Source organism: Kryptolebias marmoratus, linkage group LG16 (assembly GCF_001649575.2).
Source record: "Kryptolebias marmoratus isolate JLee-2015 linkage group LG16, ASM164957v2, whole genome shotgun sequence".
Classification (NCBI taxonomy): domain Eukaryota; kingdom Metazoa; phylum Chordata; class Actinopteri; order Cyprinodontiformes; family Rivulidae; genus Kryptolebias; species Kryptolebias marmoratus.
In genome coordinates this window covers 29596725-29611855 of record NC_051445.1, presented here as the reverse complement: position 1 = coordinate 29611855, position 15131 = coordinate 29596725, and the positions used below count along the sequence as shown (strand labels likewise).

Genomic DNA, 15131 nt, shown 5'->3' with positions numbered 1-15131 from the left:
TGAAATATATACATTAAGATAATGTGTTTAACTTGTTGTTGTTTTTGGGTAAATCGATATGTTTATTATCAGAANCAAAGTGCGACTGCTCACTCCGCCATCTTGGACACCTCCTTCTGCGCACAGAGCTGAACGCAGCTTGGTTTGCATTTTACCACCCAGTCGCCGCCGGAGGGTGGGACTTCCACCATGGAGGCCGACGTCACATCCGTCTGTCATAAAGTTCGCCTCAATGACTTATGCACAGAAAGTTTTACGTTAAAACTAGCACTAATAACGTCCAGTATTGATGCACGTCTTCTGCAGTAAAGTTAGACTCAGGCACTAATCTCCTTGTTAAGCAGCCTTGTTATTAAAAGAAAAGCACTTACCGATGAAATGTAACGCCGTCCGGACATTTTCCGTGAATATTTGTGCAGAAAAATGCAGCACAATAAGAAGGCATTCCTGTATCGATAAGCGCAAAAGCGGAACTGAATGTTTCTAGCGTAAGATGGCGACGTTTTTAGCTCATCCAAAGTCACGTGATGTCATGTCTATCTGTAAGTCATTGCTAGGCAGGTTGAATCGTCGCAGATTGATTATGTCATACCCTCGTCAGCGTGAACGACGGATGTAGCTATAGTAGCCAATGACTTATATACGATTACTGCTAGTATTTAAGTCATTGAATATAGCTTTTACCTGGCGGAAACTAAGGCAGAAGATAAATCGTAATTAACTCTACAAACATTTGGATTTACTCGTATAGTATTTCTAAATTGATTAGGTTTATTTTAAACATGTTTAAATAATACAAGAATTAAGTAGAACAAACAAAGAAAAAAAATGTGCAAACTTATTTATTTTCAGTACATACTAATATTTCTTAAAGCTCAATAATTTCTTTGTAACTGCAGTTTAATGTGATAATATTTATGAGTTGGTCAGTCAACGTGTTAACCATGTTAGCTTAACTGAGCAGAGCAGGCAGGGATGTGGAAACAAGAAACCCGGAAGCGGCTTGTAAAGTAAGCGACTGCAGAGCTGCTGTTCATGTTGTGGTGAAGTGCAACTGTCTGAATAGGGTTTGTGAGAAACTGGGGCTTCCTTCACGACATGTTGAACATTCCGACCCAGTCCTTCCCGGCTTCGAGTTCCCAGCAGAGGGTCTCTCCGTCCGGCCAGTCCGGGAGGAACAAGGTAACACCCGAACACAACTCCTGTCCTAAACGGGCTGATTAGAGTTGTTTTAACGTAACAGATCTGCTCATCTGCATGAAAATTCAGAGCCCGTATTTGTTTAGACAACTATCCAACGTCATCATGGCATATACATTTTAGTAACTGGCACATTAGTATCTAGTGTTGATTCTGGTCTAAGAAAACTCAGCTTGTTTTCCATCCATTTGTGATAGGTGGCGTTGAAGCCCGGACACAGTCTGATGGACTGGGTCCGATTTGCTAAAAGTGCCAAAGACCTGACAGGGCTCAAAGGACGCCTCATTGAAGTGACCCAAGAAGAGCTGCAGAAACACAACACAAGGAAGGACTGCTGGACCTGCATACGAGGTGAAAGGCTGCTGAGGACAGGGGTTCACAACCTGCACAGGACCTGATGGACACTGGTGCCACAGTGCTTAATCACTGAACACAATAAAATAAGTCCCATTGTTCAGAGGTTCTATTTCTCATATTTATATTGTTTGGGTAGGACATAAGAGACCTGCCACTTGCTCGTACGTTATGCAACAAAATCTTTCATGCGGTAACTTATTTAAAGGATCAGTGATAGAGTAAAGATGAGCAAGAAGTTTAGTACAATCACTTGTAGTGTACCCTTTAATAGTGCTAATTCTCATTCTGTAATTGTCGTATTTTTTAGTTATATATATGCGTTGTTCAAAATGACCTGATTTTGTTAATCTTGGCCCTATTAAGTTGAAAGAGTGCATGTGGAACTATTCATTTATCCTGTGCTCCTATGATAAGCCTGTTACCCCATGACATGACAGCAATTTTTTAAAAAAGAAATTCATATTTACAACCACAGTCTTCTACAAATGCGAATTTGGGCTTTTTATTTAAAAATTCTTGAAGATACAATTTTTTTGCATTTTATTTTCACATGGAAAATGTACACCACAAGGTTGTATATGATTTGATATATTCAAGTTTCCAAATTTCTAGTTATGGACAACTATCAACTATCATTCACACCTTTTTACCTGTAAATATATGTTTATTTTTTCTATAGTGTCCTTACCCAATACATAAGTCACATGAACTGTTTGTCTATATAACTTTTCAGGTCTGGTTTACAATGTGACCCCATATATGGACTACCACCCAGGTGGAGAAGAGGAGCTGATGAAGGCAGCAGGAATAGATGGCACTGACATCTTTGATCAGGTATGTAAATTCATAAAGTGAAGTTCTGTCATTTTCTTGTTTAAAGCTACATGCTCGAATGGGACAGGTGCTGTTTCCACGGCTCTATGTGGAAGTCACAATAACAATTTCTTTTTAGTATTTATCACGGATTTGAACAGTCAAAACTAAAGAAATGTGTAACACTTCCACATTTAAATATTTTGACAAATCTTAACTGGTGTCTATTTGATGTTGTGTTCATTCTAGGAACTCCGGAAACCATAAAAAAAGACCTGACCTAATTCAAGATGGCAGTTAAAGCTACTTAACATTAGCAAACATGAAAAATCACTATAATTCAGTCTAATTTACAGATATTGTGCTGATACTGTTATGCATACATATTATGCATATAATCTTCTGAAACCTTGTTTAGGTTTGTTTTTAACTTTCCCTTAATTTTCCTTTCCCTTACAATATACAAGAAGAGATGGAAGTTGCAAATGAACTGCCATTGTAGTGGCTGGACTGTAATGTCATTGTCCAATCAAAAGATGAATTCAGATCTGTCCTCTTAACAATCTACCAACCCTGAAGCTACATAAAATTCAGCTATTTGACAATGTTTGAACAAGTTAGGTTATTTTTACCTCTGCCATGGAGGTTATGTTTTTAGTAGTATTGGTTTGTCTGTTTATGAAATTTTCAGGAAATATTGGGTCTGTCACAATAAATAAGTGACTTAATTTTGGTGTTGATGAGGATCACGTTCCGGGTCGTACAAGAGTTCAATGGCTTCAGTGACCTTATGCTTTGGCGGAGGTTTGCACACTCCTAGTTGGTTGTGTGATTTTTAGAATTAGGGCAACAAGCTACTTAAAATCAGTTCAAACTTCTCATGTATTTAGCCTCAGGAAGTGAACTAACATACTTGTGCGCAAAAGCAGTCATGGCATATGAGTTAATTCCAAAGTTAACGTTCAGCGCAACTGGTTGATTGTGACTTAATTGCCACTCTATTTTATTTTCAGTGAAGCTGGTGCCTTGTCTGTACTGCACATTATGATGATGATGTGTCTGATAATTAATGTGGCTGAGGGTGAATCGTTTGGTTTGTGTGTGTGTTAAAGTGCTTTTCTGTGTTCAGATCCATCGCTGGGTCAACTATGAGTCCATGTTAAAAGAGTGCCTGGTGGGCAGGATGGCTACGAAGAATACAGCAGCTGTTAAAGGTATACACACACACACAACCAGCATTCTCTCTGTGTTATTAAACTTGTGCAGCTGATCTCCTGCTTTAGTTATGTTTTTGCCTGTGTATGTTTGTATGTGTGTTTGTTTGTCTGAACTGTTTATTTGATGTATCTCATCATCTACTAAACAAACTTTAATGAAACTTACAGAAAGTAATTGGGTTTACACTTGCTGATTAACATTTGGAGTCAACTCAGTTCAAAATTCCTGCCACAGCAAAAAGATCCTAGCAAATGAAGATTGCTTTAATGCAGCCAATTTTACAGATATTGAGCTAAAATTGTGAGTTAGTAGCTGAGACTGATCCCCAGCTTGTACTGAGTGTTAACGGTCCACACCTACATATGGTACATAACTACCATATAGCAATAACTAAAATAAACAGTAAATGGTCAACACTTGCATTGCCTGCAGTGCAAGATCTGTTAGTGCTCAGAGTGTGTACACACTGACTCTTAGCTATTACCACATCAAATTTAGCTCAATAGCTGTAAAACTGATTGAGCGAAAGACATTTTGTCTGTCAGGTAAAGTTGATAAACTGTGGTGGCCATCTTGAATTGGGTTCACAGTTGTAGATGTACATTTAATGGTTGCTTTCGGAAAGTTTTATTTGTTGTGCAATTAGTATCATGTCGAGTAACTCAGGGTTTTTCCCCAGTGTATTATAAGGCCTGGCGGGCCGCCAGGATTTCCCTCCCCCACTGCCAGGCTAAGCTCTGCTTGTATATTGTAAAATACGTAATTTTTTACACGTTTTTTACACCAACAGTGATGCAATGGCGCTGTCCCCGCTCCGGCGCAAAGGCCCCACACAGTGTTGTGTTGCGTGATCGTGCACCTCCCAATTTTTGTTACTTTGCGCGGACTGCGAGTGCCGTGCTCCGTTCAAAATGGACGATTTTGATGCTCTAGCGGAGCTTGTTCACCTGTATCAGCATTTATACGATCCCTCTGAGAGAGATGACAAAGATAATCAAATGGTTCAAAACTCATGGAAGGAGATTACTGCTGCAGCCGATAAAAAGAAGTGTTTATAGATCACAATGGTTAGTTGAGCTGAAATTCAGTGGATGGCTTTACAGCGGTAAGAATGTTTTGTACTTAGTGAAAATATGACACATGCTAATTTATCCTTGTTTACCAGTAAAATTATGCTATTAAATTCAGGATTAGATATGCTTTTTGTTGTTAGATGTAGTGATCCAACATGCAGCCTGTGCCACAAAAAGCACAGTACAGTACAGCATCTGTCTGTTTTTCAGAGTTCTCAGTTGTTATTCATTGGCCTTGATGTGAGACGTGTGTTGGTGCCTCGTTTGCACTTTTTCATTTATGTTAAATTATTTTATTTGTAAATGTGACTTAAATTAGGATTCAAATTTAGATGCAAACAATTTGTATTTATTTTAATTGTTAAAAAAAGTTTTTCAAAAGTGCCCTTTTGTAAATCTGTAGTTGTGTAAATATTTGACACAAATATCTTACAATATCACATAATACATAGCCTAATTTTCAACTTCCTGTCAACTTTAATCTATTTTTTTTTTTACTAAATCACAGTTGGCCGGCGATTGGACGGTAAACGGCCACCTACCAACAGGCTTAGCCTCTTTTCTGAGGGAAACCCGGGGAGTATATGTTGTGAATGACTTTTTGGCTGTCTTTTTTGAGGGAGGGGGTAATATCTGTAATGTTGACTGAGTTATTGTAAAGTCATTTTCCTGTTTTTGCAAGGTCAGTTGCCTGTGGCAGCAATCTTCATTTGGACTGATTTTAACTCTTATAGTGAAATTTCATAAACCTGTGCTTGTCTACTTTTTTTGTACAGCTCTTGGTGTGGATGGTCCTTTCAGTAACTATTCTCATTTCCATTCTTAATCTAAATCATGTTTATTTTTCTTTTTGTCGTCCCAGCTATTGTCCTCCTTCCACCTCCAACGGGCCTCGCACCCCCTGCTGCAGTAGCTGCTGCACCAAACAGCGACTCTCAGCCTTGGTATAAAAACAAATCTGACACACACGTCACATTTAAAGAAAAGTATATAGACTTATCAAGTGTTGTGTATTGTTTATGTAGGTATGACTGGTTCCAAACGGATACAACTGTCCATCTAATCATTTATGCCAAAAGAAAGGTAATGAAGCGTTTACTCACATTTATCCTGTAAGACAATGCTTGAACAGAATCCAAAACTCACATCTTCCATGTTCATCATAGGCTAATGCACATACACACTTGGCCAACATTGTTGGTACCCCTCGTTTAATGAAAGAAAAACCCACAATGGTCACAGAAATATCTAGAATCTGACAAAAGTAATAATGAATATAAATTCTATGAAAATGAACAAATGAAAATCAGACATTGCTTTTCAACAATGCTTCAACAGATTTAAAAACAAACAAACAAAAAAACCCTCATGAAACAGGCCTGGACAGAAATGATAGTACCCCTGAAAATAATGTGACCAAAGGGACATGTTAAATCAAGGTGTGTCCACTAATTTGCATCACAGGTGTCTAGAATCTTGTAATCAGTCAGTGGGCCTGTACAGTATATAGGGCTACAGATACTCACTGTGCTGTTTGGTGACATGGTGTGTACCACACTCAACATGGACCAGAGGAAGAGAAAGAAAGAGTTGTCTCAGGAGATTCGAAAGAAAATTTTAGACAAGCATATTAAAGGTAAAGGTTATAAGACCATCTTCACGCAGCTTGATGTTCCTGTGACGACAGTCGAACATATTATTCAGAGATTTTAGATCCATGGGACTGTAGCCAACCTCCCTGGATGTGGCCACAGGAGGAAAATTGAAGAGATGAATAATACGAATGGTAACAAAAGAGCCTAGAAAAACTTCTAAAGAGATTAAAGGTGAACTTCAAGCTCAAGAAACATCAGTGTCAGATCGCACCATCCGTCATTGTTTGAGCCAAAGTGGACTTAATGGGAGACAATCAAGAAGGACACCATTGTTGAAAACAAATCATAAAAAAGCCAGACTGGAATTTGCCAAACTACATAGCCACAAAGCTTCTGGGAGAATGTCCTATGGACATATGAGACAAAAATTGAGCTTTTTGGCAAGGCACATCAGCTCTATGTTCACAGATGGAAAAATGAAGCACATCAAGAAAAGAACACTGTCCTTACTGTGAAACATGGAGGAGGCTCTGTTATGTTCTGGAGCTGCTTTGCTGCATCTGACACAGGGGCAATTGAATCTGTGCAGGGTACAATGAACTCTCAAGACTATCAAGGGATTCTCGAGAGAAATGTGCTGCGCAGTGTCAGAAAGCTTGGTCTCAGTCGCAGGTCATGGGTCTTGCAACAGGATAAGGACCCAAAACATACAGTTAAAAACACCCAAGAATGGCGAAAAAGGAAAACATTGGACTATTCTGAAATGGCCTTCTGTGAACCCTGACCTAAATCCTATTGAGCATCTTTGAAAGGAGCTGAAACACGCCGTCTGGAAAAGGCACCCTTCCAACCGGAGGCAACTGGAGCAGTTTGTTCACGAGGAGTGGGCCAAAGTACCTGTTGAGAGGTGCAGAAGTCTCATTGACAGTTACAGGAACTGTTTGACTGCAGTGATTGCCTCAAAATGTTGTGCAACAAAATATTAAGGGTACAGAGGTCAATACCTTCGTGTTACAGAAAGCAATGAAGGCTTTTGTAAGAAGACAGATTTTTTATTTTCTTCTAGATTTTCTTCCATTAAAGAAAATCTAGAAGAGAGAAACTAGCCAGGTTATCTGAGTACATTGCATTTTTAGATTCTTTGTGCACTACTACAGAACAGCCAGATATGTATAAAGAACAAATGTTTTGCAAGCCAAATATGATTTTATCACAGCACAGAACAATACTGAAATTTTACTCTATTTAAGACCCTAATTTTATGAACAAGGGGATAAGAGACATCAATTTCTGGCTCATAAGTAGCTAAACTTAACTGATTGCTCCCTTGTTTCTGCAGACCTGATATTTTTTCTCAGTGGCATTAACTGCTCTGGATCAGAATCTATCCAAAGAACTGGATCGCTGTACCACTGCAACAGAGCTTGAGACTGCAGTCAAATCTTAACCAAGTGGTAAAAGCCCATGTCCAGATGGCTTACCATCCAACTTCTATAAAACCTTTTGGAAGCAGCTGGCCTCATTCCTATTAGAGATGTTTTTTGAGTCTTTTATTACCAGTCCCCAAAACTTAAACCAGTTGTGTATCTTGTTGCTTTAGAAAAAGGGTAAAGGTAAAGGTTCATATTGTCCTCGTCAGCCTGTTAAATGTTGACTTCAGACTGCTGGCAAAGTTACTAGCCAGGTGCTCAGAAGCAGTTTTACACTGAATTATATTCCTAGATCAAATTGGTTTTATCCGTAATAGACATGCATTTTTTTAATTTCCAAAAACATTTAATGTGGTTTACAGTCCCTGCACAACTTCTCTACCTGAGGCTTTAATGGCACAGAACCCCAAATAAGCATAGAGTAAGTAGAGTGGGATTGTTTTTCCATTTTGGGAAAATGTTTATCTCATTGGTAAGATCATTATATAAGTTCTCTTGAGCCGGTGTCAGAACAAATGATACAAAGTCTGAATATTTTTGTTCACATTGTCTTACAAGGCAGGTATGCCTACTAAGTCCTCTTGCCGTTGTGACAGAGCCTTTGTCTATTGCTTTACAGTAAGGCTGGATCATTTGAAATAACCTAGAATATCTTTCTGTCCTACGTTAAATGTACAGATTGTCAGATCATTCTAAACTGAGCACCACAATTCTTGTCATGAGTAGGTGGCAGGGTGGGGGATGCTTGTTCATCGTTGCTGATGTAAAATGTTGAAAAATTCAAAAAACAGAATGTTTAAAAAATTACTGTCAGCTACACTGCAGTGTTCGGAAGAATGAGTAGCTGACCATAGGCAGCTGATTGGTTGTTATTAAGAGATTAATGTTCATGTTATTTTCTTCCTCTCAGATCCACAGCTCCGGCTGTATGTCTGTTGACCTCCAGGCGGGTGTTCTTCGAGTGGAAGCGCTTCTTGGGAAAAAGTCCTACATGATCCATATATGCAAGTAGATTTTTAACTACATTTTATATTTATTTTACAACATAATGCCTTATTAAAGACAAGTTCTTTATTTTGATAATTTTCCCATTTTAGATCAAAACTGAAGCCATCCAAAAGATGAAAGTGTCAGGGTCTTAGTTAGAACGTGGTGGCCTTTACACATCAGTGTGGCTTGATTGTTGAGAATTTGAAGCATCACTGGCTACATATCTCACTTGCAGTGCTACAAATAAATTATTGCACTTGTTCTTGCTGGTTTAGCTACTATGCATAAGATATCACTACGCTTTAATCACATGGCTGCAAGGACCAGTTCACATCTCCATACACGGATGTCATCTTTCATTCACCTTTTAGACTCAAAGCAAGAAGGTCTTGTTCTCATTATGATCAGGCCTGCTGGTTAAGAAAGGAAGAAGGGTAGATGTGGTTGAGGTTCTGCACAGAAAACACCTTCACCTACATCCTCTAATGCTGCTGATGGTGTTTCCTCCTCCACAGTAAGGCTGAAACTGATAGAGGAGGCCTGCCAGAACTGGTAGAGCTGTTGCAGAACAGCAAGAAGGTTCACCTCCCTCCTAGACTTTCTATGTGTTTGCAGTGGGTTTTCTTCAGATACTCCGGTTTCCTCCCACAGGCCAGAAAAATGCATGTTAGGTTATTGATAACTTGTCACAAGGTGTGAGTGAGAGCGTGAATGGTTGTTTGTCTCTTTTGCCTCTATGTGGCCCTGTGATGGACTTGCGACATGTCCAGGATGTACTCCACTTATCTCACAATGACCACTGGAGATAGGCCCCAGCTCCCCTGCAAACCTGCATGGAAAGGTGTGTAAAGAAAATGGGTGGATAGATATTTATATTGAGGAACTTTCTGCAGATATGAAAGGTCATGGAAACAAACTAACGCAGATGTGATACTTGTGGTGGAAGCATTGTGCTAGTTCGGCATAAGGTTCTAGTGCATAGCTGCATCCTGACACAGAGTAGTGTCAGGGAGGTCCATGGGGTGTGGTGTGATTGTGGGCATATGTGGTAGTATCATCATGGGAAAGTTCTGCTGATGTATAGAGTGGTGGGGATGCAGGAGAGTGTCACAGGGACACAGACAATAGCAGGAAAATCCTATGTGGTGAGAACTAAGGGCAGAGCAATGTCAGGTTTGCCTCACACTGAAAAAGGTTTTCTGAATTCACTGCGATTCAGCTCATGGAGAGTGTAAAGAGGTCATCATCCTGGATGAAGGAGGCCTTACAGTTCAGCCAGTAGACAGCCAGTGTTATGTGTGTCATTTCATAGTTATTATCAGTGATAATCTTTATCTGGATAAATGTTAACAGGAAAGCCCTTACAAGCTGATGTGGCCATACTACAAATATAAACTTCCATCCATTCTTTATCTTTACCTACTTTTCCATGCATGGTCACGGGAGAGCTGAAGCTTCTTAAGCATTCATTGTAAAAGAGGTGGGATACACCCTAAAGTGGTTGCACGTTGATCCCAGGGCCACTTAAAGACAAACAAGACCATCATTCACACTCTTATTCACACCTAGTGACAGTTAACCTTACATGCAAGTTTTTGATCAGTGGGAAGCAAACTGGAGTACTTGTAGAAAACCTGTACAGTGACAACATTCAAACTGCACACAGAATGGCCCAGGTGGGAGGTTTGTCGCTGTGTGGCGGCAGCTCTAACCACGTCTTCGCCATGCTGCCCCAAATTTAAACTTGAAGTTTAAAATCCATTTAAATTTTTTAATATAAAATGTCTGTTTTTTACTTATAACACAGCTACCATCATCATATGTTTTATTTGGTTTCACTATTTGATGTCAGATGGGTTTTGAACTTTGCAGTTAGAAAAAATGTATTAAAAAAAAAAAAGTCTACTCTGTAAAAACTTTTCTATAAATTCAGATTTTCTGGTTGTAAAATTAGTTTTCTGTGCTTGCAGGTCTTGCAGACCAAGTTGAGGAAAACATTGCTGGTAAGAAAACTTTTGAGGTTGAATATAATGAGACATAAAATAGGCCTTCTGTTCATGCTGCTTATTAATCCAGTACTTCAACATGATTCTTAGCAGCTTTTTTAGTGGAGAAAAACAAAAACATTTGGTTTATCCTTTTTTGTGGTCTATACATTAAGTTTCTTTATTAATAACAATGCTTGGTTGAAGCCAAAAGACACTCTCACGAAAAAAACAATTCTGTTTTTAATGGTACACAAAAACTCCTTCCAGCTGTAAGTAAAGCTTTAACACCCCCCCCCCCACACACACACACACACACTCATGCACACTCCTTCATGTGCCAACAAGTGTAGTGCTGATTTATTTACTTAAACTTATAACTTGAAGAAAAAATAGCGTATGTTCAGAAAACAGATTTATTTGAGCAATAACAAAAGTGATGGAAAGGAAACAGAGACTGGCCTTTTTAAAACCAGTATAACATAGTTCTAGTGTTTCTGTCTTACAATCTCTGCTAAGTGTGAAAAATATAAAATTAAACAAAAACTGAACAATAAAAATGAACTCCTCCAGGGGAGAACGTGCGCTTCCATAAGAAAAATATTCGCCGCTGTTTTTAGTCTTCTACTGAGCGAATTGGAGCATACAAAATAAATAAATGACTGAATGTTTCTCAGAATCAGAACAAGAAGATAAAGGGAAAGTATTCCTTACAGAAAGAGCTTATAAAGTCTTTGACAAGAATACAAGCATGTTCACCTTATCAGGTTTCAGCAGGGTGCACAGGTTGTTAACAACATTACCAGCGGTGCTAAAGATGCGTTCTGAAGGTGTGCTTGTTGCCGGTATGCACTGATATTTTCATGCCATTTGAGATATCAAATATAATTTTCTCCAACATTGCTCCGCCCACAAAAAAGTCCAGATGTCACCTTTGCGAATATATCTCCTATTGTCATTTGTTGGACTGACGAATATCAGTTGAAAAAAATTTTAAATATTGCCCAACTTCATTGGTCATCACATCCAGGCAGTGTTTGAAATGTTCACTTACTCACTCACTACAATTGTGGTCACTATAGAGTAGACCATATAGGGCATAGGACAGCATGGTGGTTTTACATTTTGAACACTACTTGAACACAGCTTGTCAAAATTTATTAGGGGAAAGAAAGGATTTATATATATTTATACAGATTTTTTTCTTTTTTTAAATTGTGAATTTTTTTTAAATGTGTTTAAAATAAATGTATGAAATATGTGGGTTCATTTATCTAATAAGAAATTAGTCAAATGGTTTTAACAAAGTTTACTTAGAAAATGTATTACTCTTTTCCAGTCCAAAAATTACAGAACGAAATATAATAAATGTGAACTGGGTGATCTAATTGATTATAATAATAATAATAATAATAATAATAATAATAATAATAATAATAATAATAATAATAATTATTATTATTATTATTATTATTAACAATATGAATAAAATTCCTGAATCTCAAGACAGTTTTATTCAAATCAGGCATTAGGCTCTTAAATTATTATACCAATTTATACTTTTTACCAAAAAACACAAGCAGCCTGCTTTCTCTGTATTTCATACAAGCAGCATCTGACTGAGAGATTACATGTGCATGAGACAGGTAATTTCTGTCACATTTAGGCATTCACTATTTTCAACAAGTGTTTATTTTAAATATTTGTTAAAAAGACAAACACATGTTATGGTATACAATTTGACGGAGATGTGAAGTGACCAGCACCCTTAAACACATTGTCACACTTTAATGTGATGACTAGACCTTTTGACAGATTGGTAGTGTTTCTGAGAAAAAATATTCACTTGTTTTTATTATTTTTGCTGTTGTTGTTATCCTTAGTGCAGACTACTTCCTCTGTGGGAAAGATCCAGGTCACCATGCATAAACAAAATAAAGAAAAATGGAAAAGTCTTGGTCAACCTCTGGAGTTGCACAATACCTTTTTATGCAAAAAGGACAGAGGTGAGAATGGAAATCAGGGGCTCATTCAACTGTGAATGTCACTTTGAGTGTTGCTACATGTCTTCTCTTACATTACTTAATAGCAAGTTGCATAGTGAAACCAAAAGATGTCATAACAATGTCTGTATTGCATTATATATTTGTATTTCAGTTCCACTGTAGTAAGTTGCAGTTAATTGCTTTTAGCTCAGCCAGAGCTCCGTCCCCATTGGTCACTAAGAAATCCTGTCTTCATCTTTTTACAGTTCCCTACTATCGGGATTGTACACTAATATCTAAAACTCAGGTGAATCATAATACCCAACTTTTTAGACTGCAATGTCCACGAGGGACTGTCATTCATGTGCCTGTTGGAAAACACGTCTACCTCAAAGCCCCCATTCAAGGTAAATAAATTTGCTCTTAGTTATTGAATGTTCTCTGTGTTAAGATAAACTTGCACACTTAGGGTTTCAAACTCCACTGTCCTGGAAGTTTTAGGTATTTCTGCTCCAACACACCTGATTCAAATGGTTTAATTACCTCCTCACCAAATCAAGTTCTCCAGAAACATTTTTACAAGTCATTCATTTAAACCAGGTGTTTTAAAGCAAGAACACCTCTAAAACATGCAGGAGAGAGGGCCCCGAAGAACAGAATTTTTTTTGTGTGTTTTACAGGGAAGCAGTGGGTCTCAATCTTTTCATAGCAAGTACCACCTCAGAACATATTAAGCCCTCCAGGTACCACCATGCTGACAGACATTACAAACCAGTAGTACGAGCACTACTGCTGTTTCAAACAGATCAGCTTGTTTCTGACATAAACATGGAGGTTGTACTACAAAATGAGACTTCCAGCTGTGCCAGCCAAGTTGAACTGAAAGTCAGAACTGAGAGTTAATTTTGTCAAGGGTGAGATCTGTGAGATCAAATTGCAACTGATTAGAGACAAAACCGAGAATCAGACATTATAGGCACAATATGACCTGGGTTTACTCATCCTTTTTGGACCCTTTCGCTGGGTTTGGCAAGGTCAACCTGATCCTCATCTAAATTTGGGTCTTCATCCAGCAGCTTCTTCTCCGAGGTTCATATTGCTTTAGAGCTGCTGTGATTTTTCAGGCTAATTGGTTAAGTCGATTAAGTCAATATTTTTAGATGGAACTTATTTTTTATGATTCTTTTTTTAATTTTCCTAAATATTTCAGTAACAAGTAACAACAGTTTTTCTGTACACCATTAGTCTTCACCACTGAATGAGAGAAACACTGGAATGGCCTTCCTTTTAATTCAAGTTCAGTTTGAGTTCCATCACAATGTCTATGATGTGGTGTTTCCTTGTTTTAGTTTGTTTTTAGCCTATTTTATTGTACCTGTACGTTTTGTTGTGTGATTTAAAGATTTTATTTTATTGTTGTTTGTTTTTAACTAGCTTATAAAGCACTTTAGTCAACTTTGTTGTTTTTAGACATGATATATAAAAAAAAATTACCTTTAATTATTAACATTTAATTAATCAGTTAGATCCCCTTGAGATTAAAAATCTATTCTTCAAGACATGGCCAAGAATGGCAACAGCACAAAACATAACAAAACATAAAAACCACAGTTATCACAACACATTTAAAGTACATCATAATAAATAACAGGAATAAATCAAGAAAACAAGCAAGAGATACAACACCCAGAAAACTAAGAACTACCATATCAGTTAAAAACATTTTACAAACCAATGCTTTATTTTAAAAATCTTTAAGAATGTTTTTTAAAAAATTCAAAGAGACTAACTCCTTCAACTTTTTTTTTTTTTTGCCATAATCTGTACGAACATTAGGTATAGTTAATAAAAGTAAATCATTAGAACACAGAGAATGACCTCCTGAGGACTGCTGAACAATATAGGAAGTGAGATAAGAGGAAACTAAACCCAAAATGGCTTTGTAAATAAAAGTATGCCAATGACAAAATCTGCCTGTGGTGATTAAAAGTACTTTAAAGCTGTCCATCCAATGCAGGCATACAGAATACAGTAAGGCCTCCAAGACTGTAAATCATGGGGCTTTACGTTTTATAACCAGAGTCCAAAATATGCAACCAGTAGGAAGATGCATACATACACTCATGATCAAAATCTTAAGACCAGTCAAAAAATTGCAAGAATTTGCATTTTGCACTATTGTATCTTAAGAAGGTTCTAAGTAGAGCTTCACAATGTTAAATGAAGAAATCAGCGTAAGAGACAAAAACTTTTGAGCGGGGAATTAATTGAAAACTGCATTTACACTCAAACATGATTTTTTCAGCTGATCAAAAGTTTAAGACCATAGCTCAAAAAACCCCGAAACCCCCCAAAACAGAAATCAAAGTGTCAAAAAAAAGGACTCAGTAATGAGTAGCTCCACCATTCTTGTTGATGACTTCAAACAATCGTTTAGGCATGCTTGATGCCAGTGTTTCCAGGAGGCTAGTGGGAACGTTGCTCC

At 37.7% G+C, this 15131-nt stretch overlaps 1 protein-coding gene across 3 annotated transcripts in view; it reads left to right on the top strand.

The window, feature by feature from the left end:
* The first annotated feature begins 249 nt into the window (after positions 1-249).
* LOC108234791 (cytochrome b5 reductase 4) overlaps positions 250-15131 on the top strand; it is a 29788-nt gene continuing 14906 nt past the window's right edge. Inside the window, exons 1-10 of one of the 3 annotated variants that reach the window (XM_017414253.3) lie at positions 255-1182; positions 1398-1551; positions 2291-2391; positions 3500-3584; positions 5524-5605; positions 5687-5744; positions 8597-8690; positions 10647-10679; positions 12545-12667; positions 12913-13053. In XM_017414253.3, the coding sequence (XP_017269742.1) occupies positions 1099-1182; positions 1398-1551; positions 2291-2391; positions 3500-3584; positions 5524-5605; positions 5687-5744; positions 8597-8690; positions 10647-10679; positions 12545-12667; positions 12913-13053 (955 nt within the window). In that variant the 5' untranslated portion in view covers positions 255-1098. Of the gene's footprint in view, positions 1183-1397; positions 1552-2290; positions 2392-3499; positions 3585-5523; positions 5606-5686; positions 5745-8596; positions 8691-10646; positions 10680-12544; positions 12668-12912; positions 13054-15131 lie in introns of all 3 variants that reach the window. The other 2 variants (XM_037980465.1, XM_037980466.1) reach the window with 2 other exon arrangements.